The following is a 26,583-nucleotide window of genomic DNA, read 5'->3' as shown; positions in this document are numbered from 1 at the left end:
TCAACAAAAACTATTATACTTGGTGCTCAGCACATGCTATTATAAAGTAAAACAACCAGATTACTCTGGGGTAAAATGGAAGTCCAGTTCCTCAATTCAACATACTGATTAAAAACTCATCTTCTTACAACTAGACAACCATAAACAAACATGAGGGAAAGTGATGCTTTTAAATTAATTAATTAATTAATTTCAAAGGTAGGAAAATTAATGTTACTCAGAGATTAGAAAATTCTGGTATTTCCATCATTATCCAAGGAGAGCCAACAAAAAGAGTTCATCTTCCTAATAAGCTCCAAAAGGCAGATTCTTCTGCCCTGCAGAGTTAGAATTGAAGAACAAAATAAAATAATCCTTGGGTTTATAGAACATTTAAACAACTCAAAATGCCTTCAAAGTTATCAGCACATTTAATCTACAAACAACCCAATCAGATATGAAAGATTTATCTTCTAATTCAGTATTTCCCAAAGGATGTTCTATTGCACTGTGGTCCCTTCCCCACACTCTGAAAAGGAATTAGGTCAATATTTTCAGAGACACTGCATTCCATGCTGTATTTACCCTCTTAGGATATTAAAAGTTTAGAAAATTCCAGCAATTATACAAAGGTTTCTTTTGTCTTAACTCAGCAGTTCCCAAATTCTGGAACTCATTTCTCCTCAGAACACTTTGAGGACACCAAACTCTTGATTTTCTACTAACTCACTGGTCACTCCATAGTCTCCTACTAGGTCCTCTTCTTCTAGACCACCTAACTTGAAGTGCCCCAGAGTTCAGTCCTTGTTTCTCTTTTTCTCTCTATTCTCTCTCACTTGGTGACCACCTAGAGTCAAATGATTTTAAATACCAATGATACCTACGACTTAAATTCCTATCTCCAGTCCAAATCATACTCCTGAACTTGTGGCCCAAATACCAATGTTGACAATGACTTGTTTTGACATGACTCGTTTTTTTAGAAAGACAAACTGAAGTCTTGCTCTTTCTCTTTAAAGCTGCTCTAGGTATATTCTTTCCATGCACTCAAAACAAGTTTTATTCACCTAGTTCTCCTGCTAAAAATGCTAAAATTATCCTTGACTATTCTCTCTCATACTTTACTTTAATCCATAGGAAATCCCCTGGGGTCAACTTCAAAATATATCCAAAAGCAAAAGCCTTCTTGTTACTTCCCCTGCTATGACCATCGTTGCTCAAACTGTAATTTTCTATAATGTGGGTTACTGTAATAACCTCATTCTTCCATCCTTGTTCCCCTCAAGTAATTCTCCATATAGTTGCCACAGTAATCTATTTAAATAAAAAGTCAGAGCACATCATTCCTCTGCTACTACTCTCCAAGCCCGTGGCTCCACTTCACACAGAGAAGAGCCATAATCCTTAATTATGGTCCACAAAGCCCCAAGATCTGTTCCCCAATACTTTTCTAACCTCATTTCCTAGAGTTTCACCTTCCCCTCCACTCGGACTTCCTTAACCACGCTTCGATTAGTCCAACACGCTCCTGCACTATGGCCCTTGCAACAGGTGCGCCCTCTGACCGAAATAATTTTGCCCCAGAAATGAAGGGATTTAGTAGCTCCCTGTTACCAGTCTTTGTTCAAATGTCAATTTCCCAATGATGCTTATCCTGACTTAGATTTAAATTGTGTCCCAACCTCTGGGCACCCAACCCTCTACCCTGCTCTGTTTCTATTCCTTGGCGTTTACCATCTTCCAATGGAATACTTATTTATTAACTGCCACTCACCACAGATTGTGATCTCTAAGAGAGGGGTTTTTTAAATTAGTTTCATTCACTGACATATCTCAATCATCTGAAATGTGCCTGACACATAGTAGGTGCTCAATAAGTATTTCTTGAATGAATAATTATGCCCAGACAATAGAGAATTATTGTGTAATACTTAATAATCATCATTTTCCCCTTAGCATTTTAACCAAAATTAGACCTAGGTTTAAAAAAGACTACATTAGGAGGATGACTTCTCCTGATGAAGAGGATTATATCTCCTGTTTCCACATTTTTTTTAGATTTCAATAAATTAATAGATAGCCTTTCATTCTTACTGAACTATAAAAACAAAATAAACAAGTGTAAAATCTCATTAATTGGCATCAATTTGGGGAATGCCCTATTGATTTATAAAATGCTATTTTATTACTTTAAACTATATAGTGTGGCATTCCATTGTAAATTCCTTAAAGACTTACTAAAGGCATTGCCTCAAGGAATAGAAAAGATACATTTATAATTAACATTTCATCTATTTAAAATAAATTGAATAAAATGAAATAAGTGACATCACTCTAAAAATTTATGAAGTGTTATTCACCATCATGTAAAAATGGGAACAAGAGAAAGTTTAAAAGTGCCAGAAAGCAGTTTGTTCTCCTAAGCTGTACTACATAATCTCTCTGAAACATTATCCATTCATTTATTGAAAAAATTTTTCTTCAATGCTATGAAAGACAATATCGCAAATGATCACAAGTTCCTAATGAAATAAGAATTGATGAACTGTTCCATTTTAACTTTCAAAGTCTAGTTTTTAGTCATAGTTACCAAATGAGGATATGTTATCATCTAGTGACATATCTTGTTTTGTCATAATAATAAAGCCAATATGGGTCATCTGCACATATAATTAATTCAAATAAACTAGATAGCCAGTTCTAAAACTATCTGCCACTGAATCAAGGTATGAAGTAACCAATGCAACACCCACATGGAGATAAGGAAATATTATAAACTACACTCAGGGTACAAAAGACATATCAGCTAAGGTTTTAAAAACCTAAGTAAAAGAAAAAATTTCAGAAGTTCCTCTGAAAGAATACATACACCAGATAGTTATCAAGAATCCAGAAAAGGCCCAAGTTACATATAGGAAAATCCTTATTATCTGATATGATAGTAAAGGAGAGAACAGAAATAATTCATAATTAACAATGTAATATACGCCCTTTACAAAGATGGCGTCAAAAGCTAAGAAGGAAGCCTCTGCCCCTCCCAAAGTCGAAGCCAAAGCAAAGGCTTTGAAGGCCAAGAAAGCGGTGCTGAAAAGCGTCCACAGTCACACACAAAAAGATGATCTGCAGGTAACCTGCATCACCTATGTTCTGACAACCCAAGACTCTGTATCCCTGAAGGCAGCCCAAGAGCGCCCCCCAGGAGAAACAAGCTTGATCACTATGCCATCACCAAGTTAGCATGGCTACTGAGTCAGCCATGAAGAAAACAGAAACAACACACTTGTGTTCATTGTGGATGTCAAGGCCATCAAGCACCAGATCAAACAGGCTGTGAAGAAGCTCTACCACATTGATGTGGCCAAGTTCAACACCTTGATCAGGCCTGATGGAGAGAAGAAGGCATGTGTTTGACTGGTCCCTGACTATGATGCTTTGGATGGTGCCAACAAAGTTGGGATCATCTAACTGGAGTCCAGCTGGCTAAATCTAATTTTTTTCATCATTAAAAAATATATATAATATACAGATTAGTATGGTTCAATTAATAACAAAAATGGGAATAACCACAATAATTTCTTGTTTATTTTTAAAGATTTTTATTTATTTATTTGACACAGAGAGAGAGAGATCACAAGTAGGCAGAGAGACAGGCAGAGAGAGAGGGGAAGCAGGCTTCCCGCCGAGCAGAGAGGCCGACGTGGGACTCGATCCCAGGACCCTGAGATCATGACCTGAGCTGAAGGCAGAGACTTACTTAACCCACTGAGCCACCCAGGCGCCCCAATAACCACAATAATTTATACACTTCATATTCATTTCCACATTCATCACATTTTCAAATACTGCCTTTTTTTCCTACAGAGACATGTAAATATGTTTAACAATCAAATTGTACTATTTTCCTAAGGTAAAAATGACTAAAATATCAGTTACAGCATCATTAACTATGATAGTTCTATTTATGGACTACATTCAGCTACTCACAGAAAAAGCCAAGGACAGAGCTCGGGTTTTTTCAAACTTGGCACTACTGATATTTTGGGTAGAATACTTTTTTGTTAGGAGTGTGAAGGCAGGGGCTGTCCCGTGCGTTACAGGATGCTCAGAATCATCAGTGGCGTCTACCTATCAGATCCTACTATAGTACCCACTAACTATAACAACCAAAAATATCTGGAGATATTGCCAGATGTCCCCTGGAGAGCAAAACTGCTGCTTGGTGAGATCCACCAACTTAAGATGGAAGGAAGGAAGAAAAGAAGGAGGAAGGGAGAAAGGGAAGGGAAGAGGGAGGGAGAATAATCGTACTAGGCATTCTTAATGACACTATATATAATGAATCTGAATTTCTAGTTGGTGTATTTGAATGTGTGTATTGTAGTTTAAGAATATTCACAAGAAAAAAATCTATTTTTAAACAAAATCACGTTTGTAATATCAAACAATAAACATATAATCAATCTCAGATAAATAAGATTCTACTGTTCTTAGAAGAAAATAATGAAAAATATTCTCCTTATTACTTCTATCTTAAGAATAACACCCTACCTTCCTGCTGTCTCCCAGCAATAAAAATATTGCAGTCTTTCATTCAGTTTTGAAGACCAGAGTTTTTTCCTCTGACTCTACAGGTGGTTCCTGAAAGTGTTCTCCAAGTGACCTGAGGTGACTGACAAGTCTACTTTGCATTTACAGACAAGTTTAATAGGACCTGCATATTAACAAGAGTAATAACTTGTCATAGCAAAAGAATTCATTTTATATCCACTTATTACCTAGACAGTACGCTTTTAAGTTTCTCTTTTGATTACTTTTAGGCTTACCATAGATGTAACTGATCGTGCATCTTCTTCATAATTTACTACTGGAGGTGGCTCTTTCCCATCATTTTCTTGTACTTTTTGCTCTAGTAATTCTTTCTGTGCTGTGAACTTTGCCTCAGCGCATTTCAGCTGCTGGACTGACTGTTTCAGCTCTTCAAGTGTCTGCTTTTGGCTTAGTAGAAGCACAATACTGAAAGAGAACACATTAAGCATAAATTATTGCAACTTCTTTAAGAAATAAGATTTTAAAGGAAACTACATCAGCATATTACGCTTCTGTTTCATTTTCATCTTTATAACAGTCCTTCAGAATCATTTGAATTATAAAACTAAACGGCTTTCGAGTCATCACAATAGTTACTATGACCTGAGCCGAAGGCAGAGGCTTTAACCCACTGAGCCACCCAGGCGCCCCATAGTTACTAAATGTTAGCATTAACCAAATGGAAGACCAAAAACAACAAAGTGGAAGAAAATATTTGGAAGCAAAAACCAAACTCAGGATGCTTTCAAATACAGTATCATCTATGGCATTCATTTTACTCTACAGTGAAGTCATCTATCTACCTCACAGAGTATGGACACTTACGCTGAGAAGAGTGGAACCCAAAGTGAATTAATATGACTGGAGCAGAATCTCAATTTATTTCAAATCTCAAATGGAATATAGTTGAACTCAGATTTATACCTTGGGAAAAATAAATCAAATCAAGGTGACAACCTGGGAAAAAAGCTGTGTTTATGTTGCAAGGGGTATGTTTTTAGAGTTGGAGAAAACTGTTCTGACAGTTTTCTGTTCTGTTCTGTTTTTAGAGCTGGAGAAAACTGTTCTGACAGTTGACTTCCTCATTTCTTCTTTAGAGAACTACATAGGCCACATGTTGCCTTATTGTAAACTTCTATTCCCTGAGATCTGCCCTAAAAGGAATTTCAAACTAATTCACCCACATGAAAGCCATAAAAGGTAGTGGTGGCAAGGAACACCTTCTGGAAACACTGTCATACATGGTCTATTAATATCTTAAAGCACTGTGCTATGTACCATTGAAAATAGGTTATTAATATGTAAGCAACAATAGATTGTCAATAGGGGAAAACTTCAAAACCAGAGAATAAGATCAGAAAATGTTACCTCCTTAAATTGGAACTTACATGGATGAATATTAACTGAATAAGTAATCATAGGCAGAAGGAATGCCCACTAAGACAGATTTGTTTATAAATATGATGTTGATCAACATTTTGAAAACTCAATTCCAATCAAATGGAACAGGATGCAGCCTCAGTGAACGCTATGAGGAAAGCTATAGCTCCTCATTGTACTGCAGTGAGTTCCAGGTGAGTATCTAACAAAATAAGAACTCATGTAGAGAACTGAGTGAAATTTGGGAAAAGTAGAACTAATGAGTAAGATTATTTTTACCAGAAACCTACCAATGTTCAAAAGACAAACCCCTTTAACCAGGAGAGTTCACAGCAAACGCAATGAAGAAGGATATACCATACTGTCAGAGCTCATTAACACTTTCTAAGTAAAATCATCATGGCATAATGGAAAGAGTGTAATTATACTGAATGAGAACAGATTCAACTTAATGACTTAATCACGTTGTTTTTCCCATCTTCAGTTTTAGCACTGGAAAAATTGATAATATACCAAATTGTCAGGGTTGTTCTGAATACAGTGAAATAATACTTTAAAAATTGTTAACACAGTACCTACCATAAAGTAAGAATTCAGTAAATAGCAATTATTTCTGTCACCATTGTTCAAAAATCTGTGACCTATGTTCTAAATCCACACAGATTTCCTGATAAATTCATGCTGGTTTGCATATTAGATAGTAAGCCTTTTTTCATAAGAAATTGTTTATATATTTTTTTCTCTGTGAATCTCTTCAGAGAAAGTTGATTTTTTAAAACAACCATTTTTGTGAACATCAATTCATGAGGACTGGGCTCTGGAAAAGATTACACCCATTATGAACCTAAAGCTTCTTGAAGTTTCCTTCTTTGCATTACATAGCTACCAAAAGAATCACATGACAAGAAGATAAGGGACAATTCAAAATGTACAGGATAAGATGGTAAAAACACATATTCACGTACATGTGCAGGATGAGTCTAAAAAGAGGGTGAACGATTTGACAAATGTGGACCAATTAACAGGGAAGTATACTTGAAAATACTAACACTCTAAAACCATTACTGCTACCATTAGCTTTTTGTAAATAAATTTCATTAATATGGAAAAATGCAAAATAAAATAATGATAAAAGAATGAAAATAAACTACCAAATTAAAATATGGAATGACAAATAAGGAACAACAATTGCAAAAAAGTATATACTAACTGAACAGCTGAAAAAATTCAAAGAAATACATTTACAGGAGTGAAACATAAACATTTTATTATCTCTTCAACTGTACAGCAGGCCCACAAAGATGACAACATCCTTCACCCCAGAACCTTTGTATATGTTATCTTACAGAACAAAAGGGAGTTTTATAAGTTAAGGATGTTGGAATGAGGAAGTTATTTTAGAAGATTCAGGTGAGCCCAATATTAATAAGGATCTGATAAGAGGGAAGTAAAAGGGATGATGTTAGAGAAGGCAATGTGAAAAGAAAAGAAAAGGGAAGGCGCTGTGATATGGGGCCAAGAGCCAAGAAATGAGGAAAGTCTCTAAAAGCTGGAAAAACAGAAAAAGTAGACTCCCTCCAAAAGCCTTCAGAAGAAATTCGCCCCATCAACAACTTGCTTTTAGGTCCATAAGATTTATTTCCAACAACTAATTTCCAGAAATATAAGAGAATAAATTGGTGTTGTTTTAAGTTGCCATACAAACCCGAAGAGAAATGATACCTATTTTTGGTCCATTTTAAATGGCTGAACTAGAAGGACTGTTATGATTGTGCAGTAGCCAGTAACAAACAGAATATAGACTTAGGAGAAAAATATTAAAGAGTCAGAAGTATTATTCAGTCAGGGAAAAAAAATCAAAACTACTAACATGTAAAGATATTTGCATCCCTATGTTCACTGCAGCATTATTTACAACACTCAAGATATGGAAGCAATCTAAGTATCCATTATTAATGAATAAATAAAGATGATGTGGTGTGGTGTGTTGTGCATAAAGATTATTCATATATATAAAACACAAATATATTTAAATATGTAACATAAATCCACATTATGAAATATTACTTGGCCATTAAAAAAAAAAATGAAATCTTGCCACTTGTGACAATATGGATGGACCTAGAGGGTATTATGCTAAGTAAAATATCAGAGAAAAACAAATACCATATGATTTCACTTATATGTAGATTCTAAAAAACAAAACAGAAACAAACTCATAAACTGGTGATTGCCAGAGGGGAGAGGGAAAGGAGGATGGGCAAAATACACAAAGGGAATTAAGAAGTACAAACTTCTGGCTATAAAATGAGTAAGTCACAAAGATATAAAGTACAGCATAGGAAATATTAGTCAATAATATGATAACTTTGTTGGTGACAGTAATTAGATATATACTAGACAGTAACTAGATATATAGTGATCATTTTGTAATGTATACAAATGTATACAAATGTATACAAATCACTATGTTTTACACATGAAACTAATATAATATTGTATAACAACTGTAGTTCAATAAAAATAATAAATTAAAAAATTAAAATATTTTAAGTCACATATAATATAGTTTAGAGAAAAGGCTCTATTTTTATTTTTTTTAAGATTTTTTTATTTTATTATTTATTTGACAGAGAGAGAGGTCCCAAGTAGGCAGAGAGGCAGGCAGAGAGAAAGGCGGGGAAGCAAGTTCCATGCTGAGCAGAGAACCCGATGTGGGGCTCGATCCCAGGACCCTGAGATCATGACCTAAGCCGAAGGCTGAGGCTTAACCCACTGAGCCACCCAGGTGCCCCTATTTTTATTTTTTTTAAAGATTTTATTTATTTATTTGAGAGAGAGTGAGTGAGCAAGTGATGTGGGTGGGGCAGAAGGAGAGGGAGAACCAGGCTCCCCACTGAGCCCAATGTGGGGTTCGATCCCAGTACCCTGAAATTATGACCTCAGCCAAAGGAAGATGCTTAACCGACTGAGCCAACCAGGGTCCCTAAAAAAGCTCTATTTTTAAACATGACTTCTCATGGCATTTACAATCTCTGTATTACTATTATTTCATCTTTATTTTACTCCAGATAATAAATGGGGTCTTCCAAAAGGATCAACATAAAAGAAAAAAGTTAGTATTTTCAACAAATGGAGCTGGCACAAGTGGGCATCCCAATGCAAAAAAATGAATAAAAAAACAGACCTTCTACCATTCATAAACATTAACTCAAAATGGATCACAGACTTAAATGCAAAACATAAACTACAAAACTCCTAGACAATACATAGGAGAAAACCTAGATGGCCTTAGGTATGGTGATAGGTTTTTAGATACAACCCTAAAGGTACAATCTGTGAAAGAAATATTCAATGAACTAGAATGTACCAAAATTAAAAACTTTTGCTCTCTGAAAGACAATGTCAAGAGAAAAATAAGATAAGCCACACACTGGGAGAAAAACACACATCCGACAAAGGACTATTACCCAAAATATATGAAGATCTCTTAAACGTCAACAAGAAGAAAAATAACCTGATTTTAAAATAGTCAAAGACCTTAACAGACATTTTACCAAAGGAGACATACTTATGTAAAATAAGTACATGAAAAGATGCCCCATATCATATGTCTTCAGTGAAATGCAAATTAAAACACCAATGAGATAGCATAACGCACTTATGAGATGGTCAAACTCCAGAATACTGACAACATCAAAAGCTGACAAGGATGTGAAGCAACAGGACCTCTCATTCATTGTTGGTGGGAATACAAAATGGTCCACCTACTTTACAAGACAGTTTGGCAATTACTTACAAAAAATAATAGAAATACTCTTACCATAAGATCGAGCAATCACACTCCTTAGTATTTGGTCAAAGGAATTAAAGGCTTATGTCCATACAAATGCCTGCACACAGATGTTGATATAACAGCTTTATACATAATTGCCAAAATTTGGAAGCAACCAAGATGTCCTTTAGAAGGTGAATAGATAAATTGTGGTTCATTCAGACAATGGAATATTATTCAGTCCTCAAATGGGCTACCAAGCCACAAAAAGACATGGAAGAAACTTAACTGCATATTATTAAGTGAAAGAAACCAATGTGAAAACACTGCATCATGTCTGATTCTAAATACATGACATTCTGGAAAAGGCAAAGCTATGGAGATAATGAAATGATAATGAAAAGATCAGCAGTTGACAACAGGTGAGGATGGGGCTGGAGGATAAACAACTAGAGCACAGAGGATTTTTAGCAAAAATTACTCTTCATGATACCATAATGATGGACACACATCATTACACATTGCTCAAATCCACAGAATGTACAAGAGTGAAACATACTTTTTTTTTTAATGTAAGGTTTTAAAGATTTATTTATTTTAGAGAGAATGAGCATGCACATGTATGAGCAGAGGTGGGGGCAGCAAGAGGGAGAGAGAGAGAAATTCAAGCAGACTCCCTGCTGAGCGTGGAGCCCAACATAGGGCTCATACCAGGACCCTGAGATTATGACGCAAGCCAAAATCGAAAGTCAGTCACTTAACCAACTGAGCCACCTAGAATGAAATGTAATTTAAACTAAGGACTTTGAGTGATAATGATGTATCACTGTAAGTTCATCAACTGTAAATGTTAACACTCTTGTGGGGGATACTGATAATGGGGTAGGATATGCATGTGTCAGGGCAGGGGTGTATGGAAAATCTCTGAACCCTCCCCTCAATTTTGGTGTGAAACTTAAACTACTCCAAAAAATAAAGTCTTAATATAAAAAAAAATAGGTATCTGTACACATCTATGAGAATGGCTCAAATAAAATATGGTGACCATTCCACATACTGGCAAGGATGAGGAGAGGAGACACTGATCACTCACAAATTGCTGGTAGGAAACCAGCAATCACACTCATGGTTATCCCAGAGAAATTAAAACTTATGTTCACACAAAAACCCTTACTAAATGTTGGAAGCATTTTTATTTGTAATAGCCAAAAACTGGAAACAAACCAGATGTTCTTCAAAGGGTGAATGATTAGACAAATTGTCCATACTGTTATGGGTTAAACCATGTCCTCTAAGAAGACATGTTCAAATCCTATCACCAAGAACCTCAGAACGTGACCTTAATTTGGAGATGGGGTTGTTGCAGATGTAATTAACGAAGATGAGGTCATACTAGAGCGGATGGGCCTTTAATGTCTATGGCTCGTGTCCTTGTAAGAAGAAGAAGCCGGATACTGAGAAGAGCACCCAGAACATTATACGAAGGCAGAGGCAGAGACTGAAGTGATGCTTCTATAAACCAGGAAAGCCTAAGTTTGCCAGCAAGTAGAGAAGTCAGGAGGGAGGCATGGATCAAAGTTTCCCTCAGAGCCATCTGAAGAAACCAACCTGCCAACACCACATTTGAGACTTTTGGCCTCTGGAACTAGGAGAGAATAAATTCATTTTTTTAAAAATTTTATTTATTTATTTGACAGACAGAAATCACAAGTAGGCAGAGAGGCAGGCAGAGAGAGAGGAGGAAGCAGACTCCCCGCTGAGCAGAGAGCCCGATGTGGGGCTCGATCCCAGGACCCTGGGATCCTGACCTGAGCCGAAAGGCAGAGGCTTTAACCCACTGAGCCACCCAGGTGCCCCAATAAATTCATATTTTAAGCCACCAAGTATGCAGTACTTTGTTACGGCTGCCTTAGGAAACTACCACCACACCACAGAATACTACTGAACAATAAAGAGGAATGAGAATATCTAGATGGATTACAATGAATGTAAAAAGCCAATCTCAAGAGATTGCATACTGTGTGATTCCATTTACATAAAATTCTTGAAAAGAAAAAAAACTGTAGAAATGGAGAACATATTAACAGTTGTCAGGAGTTAGCAAAAGGGTATGAGATAGAAGGCAGAGTAGCTACAAAAAACCCAACACAAGGGACCCTTGCAATGATGGAAACATTCTGTACCTTTATTGTGTCAATGTCAGTATCTGGATTATAATATTATATCATAGCTCTGCAAGATTTTACTACTGGGAGAACTGAGCACAGGGTACATGGGATCTCAGGTACATGCCCTGCCCCGCTTGCTTACCAGAGAATGAGGGGAGCCAACAGCAGCCCTGTTCCCGGCTGGTCGGAAATGCTTTCCGGCAGAGAGAGGTTGACGGATGTTGCCAGTACTCGGACATGCCCTCAGATTTCAGGGTCTCTACAGTGCTAGCCCAGGCGTTCTTGAAATATTAGATAGCAGTTAGTAGACTATTGTTTCTATACAAAGCTGAGTGTATTCCTGTCAGCAGTACGGCTTAAACTTTGTTTCTTCAGTGGCTTTGCTCCTATCCCCACGGGTGACCAGCCGCACTGACGCCTGAGAAAACTGGTCAGAGCCGGGGACGGCGGTGGGATAGAGACTCTGCTGCTGTTGACTCTTGAGAACCAGGCCTGTGGCAGCGCTTTCCTACCCAGGAGCCCTTTAGGCAGAACGGACTCCAAGACCCCGGATTCTAGCCTATGTGCTTTTCAGAAATGCTCATGTCAGTCCTTTGCTAACTCGACCACTGTGCAGCGAGCTGTTGCAGCATTGGCTTTGGAGGCTGTGTGCAACCAGTCCGTGTTTCCGTGCCTAACCATCCACTGCAAGAATTCAGCAGCTACTAGACAGTTTTCTGTTTGCTTGGAGGTAACTGGGTGATCAAAAGTGTCTAATCTCTGATTCAATGTGAACCCTAAGAACTTGACCAAGAGTCTGAAAAACTTTTTGTTAATGCGATCTAGCATTTGTTTGAGATCATTACTTTTCACCTATTGAGCCTAAAAGAGCGTTCTGGATTGATTCAATGGCAGCAATAAACTTGCCATTTAAATTTATTCAATAACCCGACTTCACCAAGGTCTCTGTCTGTGTCAAACCTGTGGCCACTCTATATGCACTTTGTTTACTCTTTATACAAATAAATATACTAGAGACTTAAAAAAAAAAACTGTAGAAATGGAGAACCATAAACAAATATATAGGATATTTAGGATATATAGGAAACCATAAATAAATTTAAAACATGGATGGGATCAGGACCTTTGCCTGCGCAACTTATTTCCTATCGCTGGCTACTTTTTGCAAGCATTCTTCATATGGAGGGCACCTTCTGTCCTTCACATCTAGCAAAAATGCCACTTTCTGGGAGACCCCTGACTACCTATCTTAAGTAGCTATTCCTCTATTATTCTTCTATCTGAATTATTTTATAGCAATTATCATAATTGTTAATTTCTTATTTGTATTAGTCTACTCCACGAAAGTGTAAGCTTCATGAGACATGGGACAATATATATCTTACCTGTCATTGTATTCACAGCGTCTAACAAGACATGCAATAAATATTATTGAATGAATTATTTAGGCAGGACTTTTTTGGTGACACACATAATTTTTCAATCCTGAGACAAAAATAAAAGGTCCCTGAATTTGTAGACTAGTATAATAACTTAGATTGCTCAAGTCTTACCTTAACTATAAGCTAGCTGTGACATTTTGCAAGTCTCTTAAAATTTCGGGGCCTCTGATGTCACATAATTTGAAAGACAAGGAGGCTGAATCAAATGAACTCTTAAGATTCTGCATGGCTCTAAGAGTTTTGATTTTATAATATATAAAGAATTTTTAAGTATTAGATGATAATGGCACAAAACAACACAAAATTGAGTAATCATTCAATTTTTGGAAGTCAACCCAAGCATTAAAACCAATAGTAATAATACTTGCTCTTCATGCCATTGAGCCATAAATAACATATGCTTGGCGTACTTTCCCATAAACTGTTTTCTAATATAGTATTCAAGGATCATAAATCAGGAGAAGATTGATATTATTTCCACTTGAATAAATATGCTTTAGAAGTAATGAGTAAAGTTACATATACTACAGTAACACTTAGTGTTGTATTAAAATTATACCATTTCAAGTGGTTGGTTTTATTCCTTTTACTCTATTTTTTTAAAATATAATTCTACAACAGCTACATTTCAACTGAGACCTGCATCACTTATATAAACTAAAACTTGACTCATTAGTGTGAATTTAATGTCACATAAAATCATTCTTTAAGTTTATTTTTCAATTTAGATTATTCAATTACAGGAATCAAAGTTATCAAATGATTTCTTATATTACTTATGGTTTCCCTGTTACTATAAGATGTTTTAGAGACATTTATGTTAAACTCAAATTTAAAGGTTTTAACTTCAGTTTCTTATTATATTTCAACTGAACCAATAATGCTTTCTGTTAGGTAAAAATTCAGTATAATTGCAATAATTTATGAGTACAAATACATAACTTATAGGATACTTTCAGCATTTGTGAAGAGCTATAGTTCTGTTTTATTGTTTTATTACTTCCAATTAACAGTATATGATGCTAAAAAAGTACTGCCCAGGGGCGCCTGGGTGGCTCAGTGGGTTAAGCCGCTGCCTTCAGCTCAGGTCATGATCCCGGGTCCTGGGTTCGAGCCCCACATCGGGCTTTCTGCTCGGCAGGGAGCCTGCTTCCTCCTCTCTCTCTGCCTGCCTCTCTGCCTACTTGTGATTTCTCTCTGTCAAATAAATAAATAGAATCTTTAAAAAAAATAAAAATAAATAAAAAAAAATTAAAAAAAAAAAGTACTGCCCAGTAAAAAAAATTGTAAATCTATTTGTAAAACTGGATTAAAATTGCTTTCAACTATATAAGTGTATTTAAATACATATGTAGATATATACAAATACATATGTAGATTTATACAAATACATACACAAAAAAGGAAATGTTTATGAATTATTAAGAAACTGAAATATAAACATTTTCACTAGAATCCCTTTCAGGTTATTTGTTTAGCAAAATATTTTAATATATAAGTCAAAGACAAACTGCAATCCTACTAATATCTGAATTAATGAGATTTCACAATGACTGCTTAGTTACACAAATGTACTTAACATTTTCAAGATTATGCCATGAAGCTAACAATAAAAACATCATGATAACAAAGGGTTAACAGAATTTGGGTTAACGAAGACTCTTCCCCTGAACTGCTTGACATACTTGTCCCTTTTTAACTTACTCTCATAAAAAGATTTTTAAAATAGTAAGATCAAGCTGATGCTGTGATCAAAAAGACATATATACTGTGGAGTCAGGAATTCATGTATTTTCTACCACTGACTAAGTATGTAATTGTAATTTTTTAACAGTCATAAAGGGAAAATATAGGCAAATACACCAAAGATGTAGCGAAGATAATACTCAATGTGGTAATATATATAAAACATCTGGCATAACATGTGGGACAGAGTAAAAACTCAATAAACGTTATTTCCCATATATTTACCACCCTTTAAGGCCCCTCTCCTATACCCCAATTTTCATTTCCTGATAAATATAAGCAGGTGTAGAAGAATGGGTCATATTCATTATGTAGAGGAAGAGAGAGTCAAAGATTTGAGTCAAGAAAATAGAGCAAAAAAAAAAAAAAATCCAAGAATCTCATAATTTCTAGATTAAGGTAACACATAAAGATTGTCTCCTCCAACAATGTATAGTCAGATATGCTGGTGAGAGGATCAGCCACCTAATGGTCTTTCTTTATAGACACTAAATTTTAAAACAGGAGTAATTTATAATGTATACATTTACAGAACTGTAAAAAGTAAAACTACTTGGTCTTCTGTAAACATGTGAAGAAATTATCCCAAAACACAGAAAAGCAAAATATAATTCTTTTTTGAATTTCATATGTGCAATGGCTGATAAATTTTATTTTTATAATCCAAATAGAATCTTCTGTTGATGCAATACTGAAATTTTCCATATTTATTAAGGTAATGCCCAGAGCAATTCAAATTTTCCTGTTCTCATATTTAAAAAGCTCATGGACTCCAATACAATATTTAATGCCAAGTTATAAAAAGAGTCAGAGTATAGGTGGGAGAGGTGGGCCCCTAATATTCTGGGCTGTATAATAGAATAGATGGTGTTGCCATTCACTGAAAAAAGGAATACTAACAGTGAACCAGGTTGAACTGGAGTGGGGTGTATTGAGATTTTTAATTCAGTCTTAAACATGGGAAATTTAGGATACTACTTTTTTTTTTAAGATTTTATTTATTTACCTGACAGACAGAGATCACAAGCAGACAGAGGCAGGCAGAGGGAGAGAGGGGGAAGCAGGCCCCCCACCAAGCAGAGAGCCTGACGCGTGGCTCAATCCCAGGACCCCAAGACCACAACCCGAGCCAAAGGCAGAGGCCCTAACCCACTGAGCCACCCAGGCGCCCCTAGGATACTTCTAAGACATCTAAGCAATCATGTCAAGTTGGCAATTAACTAAATGGCCATTGATTTCAGAGGAAAAATCTAAGCAAGAGTAATAAATTTGGGTCATCTTCAGGAAACCACCTAGGGAGCGAAGAGGAAGAGAGGAGTAGAAAGCCTAGAGCCATTCCTCGAATAACTCCAAAATAGATTGGCTTAGTGGAGGAAAATGAGATTATAAAGGAGTAGCCAGAAAGAAAGGCAAAAGATCCCATCCCAAAAACCAAGGGAAAAGAAGAAATATGTATTCAACAAAATCAGATACTGAGAGGAAGTCAAGTAAGACACTTGTTAAATTTAGCAATGAATAGGTCACTGGATATCTTACAGATAAACTATTTCAATGGTGACGGGGCAGAAGCTAGATATGTGGGTTGAGAACTAAGTGGGAGTTGAAGAAATGGTGAAAATAATTGCTCTTAGAATAAGTATGAATAAGAAAACAGAAGGCAAAGGCAGTTAGGAGGATATATGAATACAGAAGGGTTATCTGGGGTGGAAATTGTTTTTAAGAGCCAAGACTTAATCGTATTTAAAAAGTGAGCACTGGACCCAATTGAGAAGAAAAGGTGAACATAATATGATAAATAATTTAAATTCTCTGAGAAAGTATGAGATGACAAATACAAAAAACGGGCCCAAGAAGTAGACTTAGGACAAGGAGAAGTTCCGCTATGGAAGCAAGCACAGAGAATGGGTACAAATGCAGTGGATGTGTGTATCTAGTCACAGAAAATAAGGGAGTTGCCACCTGATGATTTTAATTTTTTTCTGTAATGTATATAGAAGAGGTCCATCTGCTGTCTATGATGGGGGAGATGAGAGGATACGAGATTTGAGAGAAATCAGAATAACTGAGAAGTTATGTAGAAAAAGCAAGTACAGACCAGAGAAATCTGACATAGCACAATTTCCTTGAGAACACTGATAAATCAAGCCAGTGATGAGAAAATGATAGCAAGAAATTTATATACTCCAGTCAGGAGTAGAGAAACCATACTAGTCACAACACCTGTTGGAGATGCAAATAATAACTATAACCAGAATATAAATTTTAAATTATAGATCAAAATGTAAACATTAAAACAGCAGAAAATATAATTAGTGGTATCAGTGAAAACAACAGTATTCCCACGCAAGTAAAGTTTAAAAATCCAGTAGGATATTTACAGATCCAGAAATCAGCAAGAAAAACAACAGTAAGACAAAACAGCACAGCAAATCTTAAAGGGATTTTTATAAGTGAAGCAGACTACTATTTTCTCATAAGTGTGTTTGCTTCCTTCTAACACAGAGAAGCCAGTTTCTAGGTAACACTGATCTGTTACTTTCTCAACAAGGAATGCAGAGTGAATCTGGTGGACACTGATGAGGTGAATAAAGACAACTTTTAACAAGATTTTTCAGAAAATAGTTCAAAGTGTTAAAATATTGAGACATGATCGGTATCCTACATTGACAAAACCCAGAGCAGTTTTCCAGAGTCCTAGAAAGTAACTCAACAACACCAAGTTTTACACTTAAAATGAAATTTCAGCTTCTAGAAATTTTACATCCATGACAATATATAACTGAAGTATTGTGTAAAAATAAATCAATTAAACTTTCTTCCTTCAAATTATTTTTGTTTTACTCACTCAGACTTCTTTTCACAGGTCTTAGAAGATTCCTCAATTCTCTTCTCTAGTTCCAAGACAGCCTCCTCCTTGTTTAAAAGCATCTGCTGTGTCTGTGTAAGTTCCTCTGCTAAAGCTTTCAACCTAGAATGAATAGTTTCCTCATCATCAATCAATAAAGTCAGTTACACTCACTGTATGCCCACACTCTGAGCATTCATACATCTAAGATGGTGATTTCCAAAATGGTAGCCACATGTAATTTAATTCAAAATAAAGTAAAAATCCTTGGTTGCATTAACCACCTTTCGACTGCTAAGCAGACATGTGTAGCTAGTGGCAACCTTATTGGACAATGCAGAAAGGATTATTTCAATAATCACAGGTAGTATTGCAGGGCAAGTCTGAGAGTCTTAGTCATTAAATAGAAAAAGAGAAACAGAAAATTTAAAAAGAAGAAAGGATTTAAGCAAATAAATACCCGTACTGTCCCAGGAGGAAGGTACAGTGAAAAGATCATGGTTTTTGTTTTCAGACAAACATGTATTTACATTTTGGCTTTCCTACTTTTTATGAGATGCTGGGCAAGTTGCACAAGCTCATTAGGTCTATTTTCTCACTTGTAATTTGAGTGCAGTACTACCTGCCTCAAAGCATTATTTTGGGGATCGTATAAACTAATGCATATATAACGACTGGTACTTAGTAGGTACTGAGTAAATGGCATCCAGTATTTTTGGCATATGTTATCTCATTTAATTCTCACAACAACCAATGAGATAGATATTATTATCCATATTTTAAAGAAAAGAAAGTGAGGCTCAGTTGAATGGGCAATTTAAGTGGATAGTAAGCTATTTCTTTTCATATAATGTAATAATGCCTTACAGGTATTTTCTGTATAGGTATTAACAATTAAATAGACAAAATTAATACGTACATATAGACCAGGTAATTTTTGGTTGCACAAAATGCACTTGGTCCTGAATAGAAATATCCCTGCCACAAAAACACACACAGCTATTGTATCACATTAAAATTTTTAGGGAGGGCACCTGGGTGGCTCAGTGGGTTAAAGCCTCTGACTTCAGCTCAGGTCATGATCCCAGAGTCCTGGGATCGAGCCCCACATTGGGCTCTCTGCTTGGCAGGGAGCCTGCTTCCCTTCCTCTCTCTCTCCACCTGCCTTTCTGTCTACTTATGATCTCTGTCAAATAAATAAATAAAATCTAAAATAAAATAAGATAAAATGTTTATCGTCAGCCTTTTAAAGCAATATATGAAACCCAAAATGTACAAAAGAAAATATTTAATAATCCAACTCTATAAAAGTTTAAATTTATTAGAAGTTAAAGAGATGATAAAGAAAGTCAGAATTAAGAGTCAAACCATAAAGAAATATTTGCAGTGCAAATTACAAGCAAAAGCCTTCTTAGAATGGGGCACCTGGTGGTGCACTCAGTTAAGCATCTAACTCTTGATTTCAGCTCAGGTAGTGACCTCAGGGTCGGTGAGATCAAGCCCTGCACTGGGCTCCCTATTCAGCACAGATTCTGCTTAAGTTTTTCTCTCTCTGCCCCTCCCCACCCTGTTCTCTATCAAATATATCTTTTTTTTTTTTTTTTAAACAAGCCCTCTTAGAGAATATGACAACCTAATATGAAAATGGACAAAGAGGGGCGCCTGGGTGGCTCAGTGGGTTAAAGCCGCTGCCTTCGGCTCAGGTCATGATCCCAGGGTCCTGGGATAGAGCCCCGCATCAGGCTCTCTGCTCAGCAGGGAGCCTGCTTCCCTTCCTCTCTCTCTCTGCCTGCCTCTCTGCCTACTTGTGATCTCTGTCTGTCAAATAAAAAAAAAAAAAAAAATCTTTAAAAAAAAAATGGACAAAGAACATAATTGGAATTTCATCAAGAAAAAATGCAAATGATCAATAAGCATATGAAAATATTTACAACCTGACCCATAATTAAATATCTGCAGATTAAATAAATAGCAAATTTATTTTTCATATACTAATATTGGTAAGTATGAAAAAAGGGATAATATCCAGTATTCTCAATATTGTAAAAAATAACAACAGAAACACATACACTGTTGATATGACAACATTGGCACAAATTTCTTAGAGATCAACTTGGAACTGTTTTTCAAACTTCAAATTAGAATATTATCTGAATATCTAAAAAAAATTAAGAATTTTATCTCAACATCTAAAAATCTATCTTACCAAAATACTTTATAATGTACACAAAATTTGCCCATATGAAGGTTTGTTGCAACACTGTTTATAAAACAAAAACAAGAAAACATTTAAGTGTCCATCAACGGGAAATGGTTGAATAAATTTTAATCCATACAAAGTGGCACATCGTCACTAAAAAGAATGAGGTATACAAATGTAACTTTCTTCAAAGAAATATTTTTAAATTGAAAGGCATGATGAAGAATAAATATAGCATGGTTCCATTTATATTAAAATACATGTATGTGTATGTGCTATGGACTGAATGTATCTCTTCAAAATTCCTATATGGAAGCCGTAAGTCCTAGTGTGTGGTGTTTAGAAAGGGAACCTTGGGGAGGTTATTAGGGTTAGATAAGTTTTTGAGGTTAGAGAACTCATGATGGGATTAGTGTTTTATAAGAAGAGGCACTAGAGAGTCTGCTCAAAATACAGCAATCCAGAGTATTTCATTTTTGTTTAAAGTTAAGTAACATAATAAATCTTAATACTTTCTGAAGACATTATTGCAGCAAAAGATAACCTATGGTGCCTATATAGTAATGGTCCAGAATCAGAAGGAAAAGGTGAAATTAATTTTCTTTAGGTTTACATATATTTATAAGAAATTTACTTCAAATCTAGGGGCCCTTGGGTGGCTCATCAATTAAGTGTCTGACTTCAGCTCAGGTCATGATCTCAGGAGATTGAGATCGAGCCTTGAGTCAGGCTCCCCACTCAGCAGGGATTCTGCTTTTCTCTCCCTCTTCCCCTGTCCCTCCCCCACTCATTCTCTCTCTTTCTCTCTCTCTCTCTCTCAAATAAAATATAAAAAGAAATTTACATCAAATCTAGTAAAATTGCATTTTTTCATTTGATGGTGATAGAAACTTCAGTTATCTGGAAAATACACTTTTGTAGAATAGTTCATATCCTGACTACTAGATTAAAAAAAACTTACTATATTAAAATTCAAACACATTCTCAAGAAAGCTACATTTCAACTTCTGGTTTCAAGTTCTTTATTAAACACTTATAAATAAATAGATAAATAGTACTCACATGTAATGCTTTGCTGTTACATGATCTCATGAAAGTCCAGATCACAGGACACTATCTCAGAACCTGTCCCAACCACCTTCTGTCACCCCAGCCTGGAGGTAAGACAGTAAAGACCAGCCTCTCCATACTGTCTTGGCCATGATACATAAAAGCTGAATTTAATAGAAAGCTCTCTTTACTACTTTTCACTCCTCTGTTTTTACCTCTCTTCCCTATACCTTACTGTCATTCTCTTCTCTCCTGCTTAATCTTCCATTCATCTCTTTTCAACTCTTCATTCATTTAAACAAGTGTTTACTAAGCATATTATCAGGCACTGTGCTATACACTAGGGGTATAACAATAATCAAGTCTGGCCTCGGGAAATTTATATTCAAATAGAAGAAATATCAACTTTTTTTCTTCCAACCCTCTTTTTTCTTAATTCTCTTTGACTATTACTATTTACTTGCCATAGTTTTTTCTTAATTCTTCTCACTGTACCATATGGTCCACTCCATCTTGAAATAAATACATAGTCCTACTAAACTGTAAGATGCAGCACGATGGCTTACTCTCCACAGTACATCCCTTACACTTAGCACGGTGTCTTACACATAGTATGTGCTTAACTCAGTTCTCCACGTCTTGTTAATCTAAAGAAACCCACATATGAAGCTTTCTTTGACAATTTCCTAAGCTTCTTTTGACAATTCCCTAACTCTCAAGATTGCCCTGATCCTATCATTCTGAAATACCTAGAAAATGAAACCAAAGAGCTACCGCAGTGTGGGAACAACCTAATTTATTTCTTTCACCAACTGACTAATTCTGGAACTAAACAGATATATAAACCACTAATGCAATGACTCAATGAAGGAAGCTTTAGTTCTATACACAGGAGTCACTAGTACAGGGCTAACTCCTTTCACGTAAAAGTTGTATCATCAAGCTAAACATTTTACCTTACCACCTCAGAAAAAGAGAAGTATTTGGTGATTATAACTACATCTGTACTACATTTTGGAAAGCACCTTACTCTGATATAACGGAGAACAGGTCTAGAACCAGACATCCTCAGGTTCAATATTTACTTAGCTTTTTTAAGCTTCTATTTCCTCTGCTAATAAAATGGAAGTCAATTTAAAACCCAACTTAAAGAGTTCCTATGACTATGATGAATATTTTTTAAGTTCCTCTTACAGATTTTGATGCATAACCTGTTCTCTATAAATGTAACTTTATATTATCAACCAATTTTATTAGTTTCATAAAAAAATTTTTTTCAGAGAAGTACCTTTAAATTTTTCCTTCTACCTTTTGAGAATATTTTATTAATGTTAGGTGCAGAAGAATAATGTTGCTCCCAAGGCAGAGGCAGAATTGAATATATTTTAAATAAAACTCAAGAATAGGTTATGTTTTTATTATTTATACATTATTCCCAATTGAGGGCAAGTACAATAAAGGAATACTGCAAACACGCTACATGAAAAATAGAGAAGCCACTGATAATTAAAAGTTTTCCCTTCAAAACAATGTCATTTCCAACAAAGTGTGAAAATTTTCAGTTCCATGAGAAATTAATATAAACTTGTATATCTTTGTAATCGTTGGTCCAAGTAAAAGAGTAAGTATGCCTATGGGTGTGTGTGTGAGCGCACGCACACACACACCCGCACACACATGTTGATTTGATGTGACTTAACAGTAGTAATATCACCACAAATCTTAAAGGAAGCAAAAAATGAGAAATTCTACTATTGACCCCTTCATATTTTATCATTTGGACAAATTCAAGGGAAGACATTTGATTGTGGTAAACATCAGAGTTATCTTACTAATTACAGTACTGCCCTCTCTTTATTTGCTATTTTCACTCTGGAAAGGAAGAATGAGGTGAAAGCCAGAGTCCCCATCCACTGCTACAATGGACAAGTTTAAACTACTTTAGACCCCATTCATCACTGCCACTTCTAGCAAAGTATATTAAAATCCAAATCTGCTAATATTTTCTCTTCCTTTAGTAATCATTTAGTCTCCTGAAAATATCGCTTTAGCTTTCAATGAGAAATTAAATTTGACGCTTTTTATATGCTAAATTATGTAAGTACATGTCAGCTCAATTATGAGAATGGGGTGACCTTATGATTTCTTTTCAAATTCCCGATTTGCGCTATAACAACTTAAACTCAGAAAAAGAGAAACCTACCCCAGCTTACCAGATTCCGTAAAGGCCTAGAAGAGCTAACAATACTTCTGTTCCAGGTCTGTTCTGTTATCTAGAATTCACCACCTATAACACTTACCAATGAAGGCCAGAAGGCCCAAGGAAGAAAGAAAGGACAATAAAAGTAAGGAAAGAAGGAGATGAGAGGGAACAGAAAAACAGTTGCCCTACTTTTAGTTGCCCTACTTTTTCCAGCTCCTGATCATGGCAAAAAATTGGTATGTCTTCTTGAGGCTTTAATTTTTGGATGCCTTAGCACAAACAAAGCATAATTAACCTTCACATAGTCTTCTTAAATTAAAAAAATAATAATAAGTAAGTCTTTGAAGTCAAAACTTTTTAATATTTCTAAATCTCTAAAGATCCCTGGTTGTAAATTCAAAGTGGAAAAGGGAAATGATTTAGAAGAATAGAGTTATATAGGGAAAATATTTTCTCTTCTTTACCACCATCCCCCTAAAAAAACAAACAAACAAACAAACAAAAAAACCTGGGGTGGGATGGATCCAGTGAAGAGGAAAATATTCTCATAATTACAGTTCATGTATAGATGACATAATACATGTCAGGATAGTTTGCAAATTTCAAAGCACTATTCACCATTGTTTGTACACAAATATAATGTAACAGTTCAAATGGCTTATTCTTCACATTTTTATTTTTTTTTTTAAAGATTTTATTTATTTATTTGACAGAGAGATAGAGAGCACAAGTAAGCAGAGCAGCAGGCAGAGGGAGAGAGAGAAGCAGGCTCTCTGCTGAGCAGCGAGCCCGATGCGGAACTCGTTCCCAGGACCCTGGAATCACGACCCAGGCCGAAAGTAGACGCTTAACCAACTGAGCAACCCAGGTGCCCTATTCTTCACATTTTTAAATTAAATATGTTACATTTAAATAATTGGATGCAAAACAGTTAAATGTCAGGAGACTGCCTTAAAAAAAACCTCATAAAACTGACATAAATACTTTACATTTACTGAATGCCAACCAGTTTTAAACACTTTATAAATAAGGACTTAAATCCACAACATTCTTATAACAATATTATTATCTCCATTTACACATGAGAAACTGAGGCACAGAGATTAAGGATCTTGTCCAAGGTCACAGAGCTTGTAAGTGGAAAAACATAGATCCTGAGTCCATGAACTTAATAACTAATATCCTGTTTTAGTAATTTCATACCATAAAATTTATCTAATATATATGCTTCAACAAGTACACAAAGATATAAACACAAAGATATTTATTGAAACACTGCTTGTAATCAGAATCACCAAAGGTGAATTCACTGCGATGCTAATGACACTTAACCTTCAGGCACCACACTTGCAAGATCTCAACCCAGACTCTGCACTTATTATCATATTTGTAAGTCACTATAGTTTTTTTTTTAAAGATGCCCCCTACACACACACACCAATTTTATATGCTTCAGCCTCTACAAAACCTGTATCCACCCCTAACAACAGGAAAAAACTGGAAATAAATGCCCATCTATAAATAACTACATTAAATTTTATTACATGTAAGCAATAAAACACTGTACACTATTAATATTTCACATATATTAAGAAAAGAGGATAAGGCAAAAAAGTATGCATAGAATAAGCTCATTTAAGTCAAGAAAACAATTTATATGCATGGAAATGCTTATATATACATTCTGGAAAGATACATGAATTTTTCCACCAATTAACACCAGAAGGTACAAATGGGGTCTATAAAAAGGAAAGCTTTGATTTTCACTGTACACGCTTTTGTAAGATTTTATGGATTTTACCATCTGCAAGTATTAGTTGGATAATTTTTAAAGACTTAATGTTATTTAAAGACACAAAACCCAAAAACAATTGTAGAAAGTAACAAGTTTTCAGTACTTATACAGTAACTTTTCTATCCTCAAACTATTGGCCATCATTATCTAAATCTTAAAGCATTCTTGCAGAAACGTAATTTCCTAAAAAATTATACATTATAAACTTCCAATACTGTCACATTCTTGTGACATTTGGGTTAATTAAAAAAATAAATAAATAGAAAAGGGTTACACAGCTGCCTGAAGTAATTTTTCTGACAACTCTTTTTCTCTATGACTGCAATATAAATTGAAGAAATAAAACATTTCTTATGATCTCTTTCTTAAAATATAATTGTAGCAGCACAGCAATTTATGGGTGACCTTCTATACCATGACACAAATCTTTACTAGCTCTTCTCAAGATTAAACAGAAAATAGCTCTTAATCAACCAAAGTTGTGAGCTTCTATTAAATGCATTTATCTCCTAAGACACAACCTCACCCACCCCAACCGAAAAATCCACCTGCCTTCTTCCATGTGATTTCTGTGTCCCTTATCAATATATCCTTTTAACATGTCATCTGCCTTCTAATATTTTACATATTTCCAAATCTTTCCCAGTCACTCATTCAAAAAGTATTCCCCTGACATAACTGTAGTACATTTTCAACCAAAGACCAAACTTGAACTATGACTATAAATGAGAACAGCAAAAAACAAACTTGATAAAACAATAGTCCTGCTTAAAATATGAGAATACTGCATTATTTATCATTCTACTGACTGACAAGGTTGATTCAGTCTGATGAGTTAAATTGGTATCATTGCCTCCAACAGAAGTCAGTAAACATTTGTCTAGAAAATAAATATTTTAGGGTCTGCTACCAAGAGGCAAATCAAGGATATTATGTAGGTATTAACACAACAAAAGAGAAAACAAATATAAATATCTTACTGAAAATTTCAAAACATAATATTAATTGGGTACAATTCATTATAAGACTAGTGTATCAATGAGAAGGATAGAAATCTTCCGAAGGAAATAAGTTTTCCCTTCATTGGGGTTCAAAGTTAGTGCTCATCATAAAATCAACCATAAATGTTCATTTGTTAAAGCAGATATATAATGAGATTTCATGTATTTCATCTTTGAAAGGATCTTTTCACATAAATGGATACTAGCAATATACCATTAACAGTCATAAGCAGATGACTTTAAATAAGTATGTTTACTGCTTAGAAGGCATTTATAAAATTATACTGCATGATTTTTAGCATGTCATTACATTGCAGACTCATCACTCCAGACTCCCACTCATAGGTGGGAACTCCTTAATTGCACAGTTGAATGGATTTTTAAAATGCCAAAATACTTGCACAGAGGTCCA

At 35.3% G+C, this 26,583-nt stretch overlaps 1 protein-coding gene across 9 annotated transcripts in view; it reads right to left on the bottom strand.

Annotated features, from left to right (window-relative positions):
* FER (FER tyrosine kinase) overlaps positions 1–26,583 on the bottom strand; it is a 465,352-nt gene that overhangs the window by 321,060 nt on the left and 117,709 nt on the right. For 8 of the 9 annotated variants that reach the window (XR_007127415.1, XM_047729739.1, XM_047729743.1 and 5 more), the window contains 2 exons: positions 17,923–18,045; positions 4,803–4,992 (listed from right to left, as the gene is read on the bottom strand). Coding sequence is in view for 8 of the 9 variants with exons in the window: in XM_047729739.1 (XP_047585695.1) it covers positions 4,803–4,992; positions 17,923–18,045 (313 nt within the window). In the remaining variant the exon portion in view is untranslated. Of the gene's footprint in view, positions 1–4,483; positions 4,691–4,802; positions 4,993–17,922; positions 18,046–26,583 lie in introns of those variants that run through there. The other variant, XM_047729745.1, reaches the window with a different exon arrangement.

This window comes from Lutra lutra, chromosome 5, assembly GCF_902655055.1.
Source record: "Lutra lutra chromosome 5, mLutLut1.2, whole genome shotgun sequence".
Lineage (NCBI taxonomy): Eukaryota > Metazoa > Chordata > Mammalia > Carnivora > Mustelidae > Lutra > Lutra lutra.
Note: the sequence above shows the minus strand (reverse complement) of the source record. Positions and strands in the feature narration are given on the sequence as shown.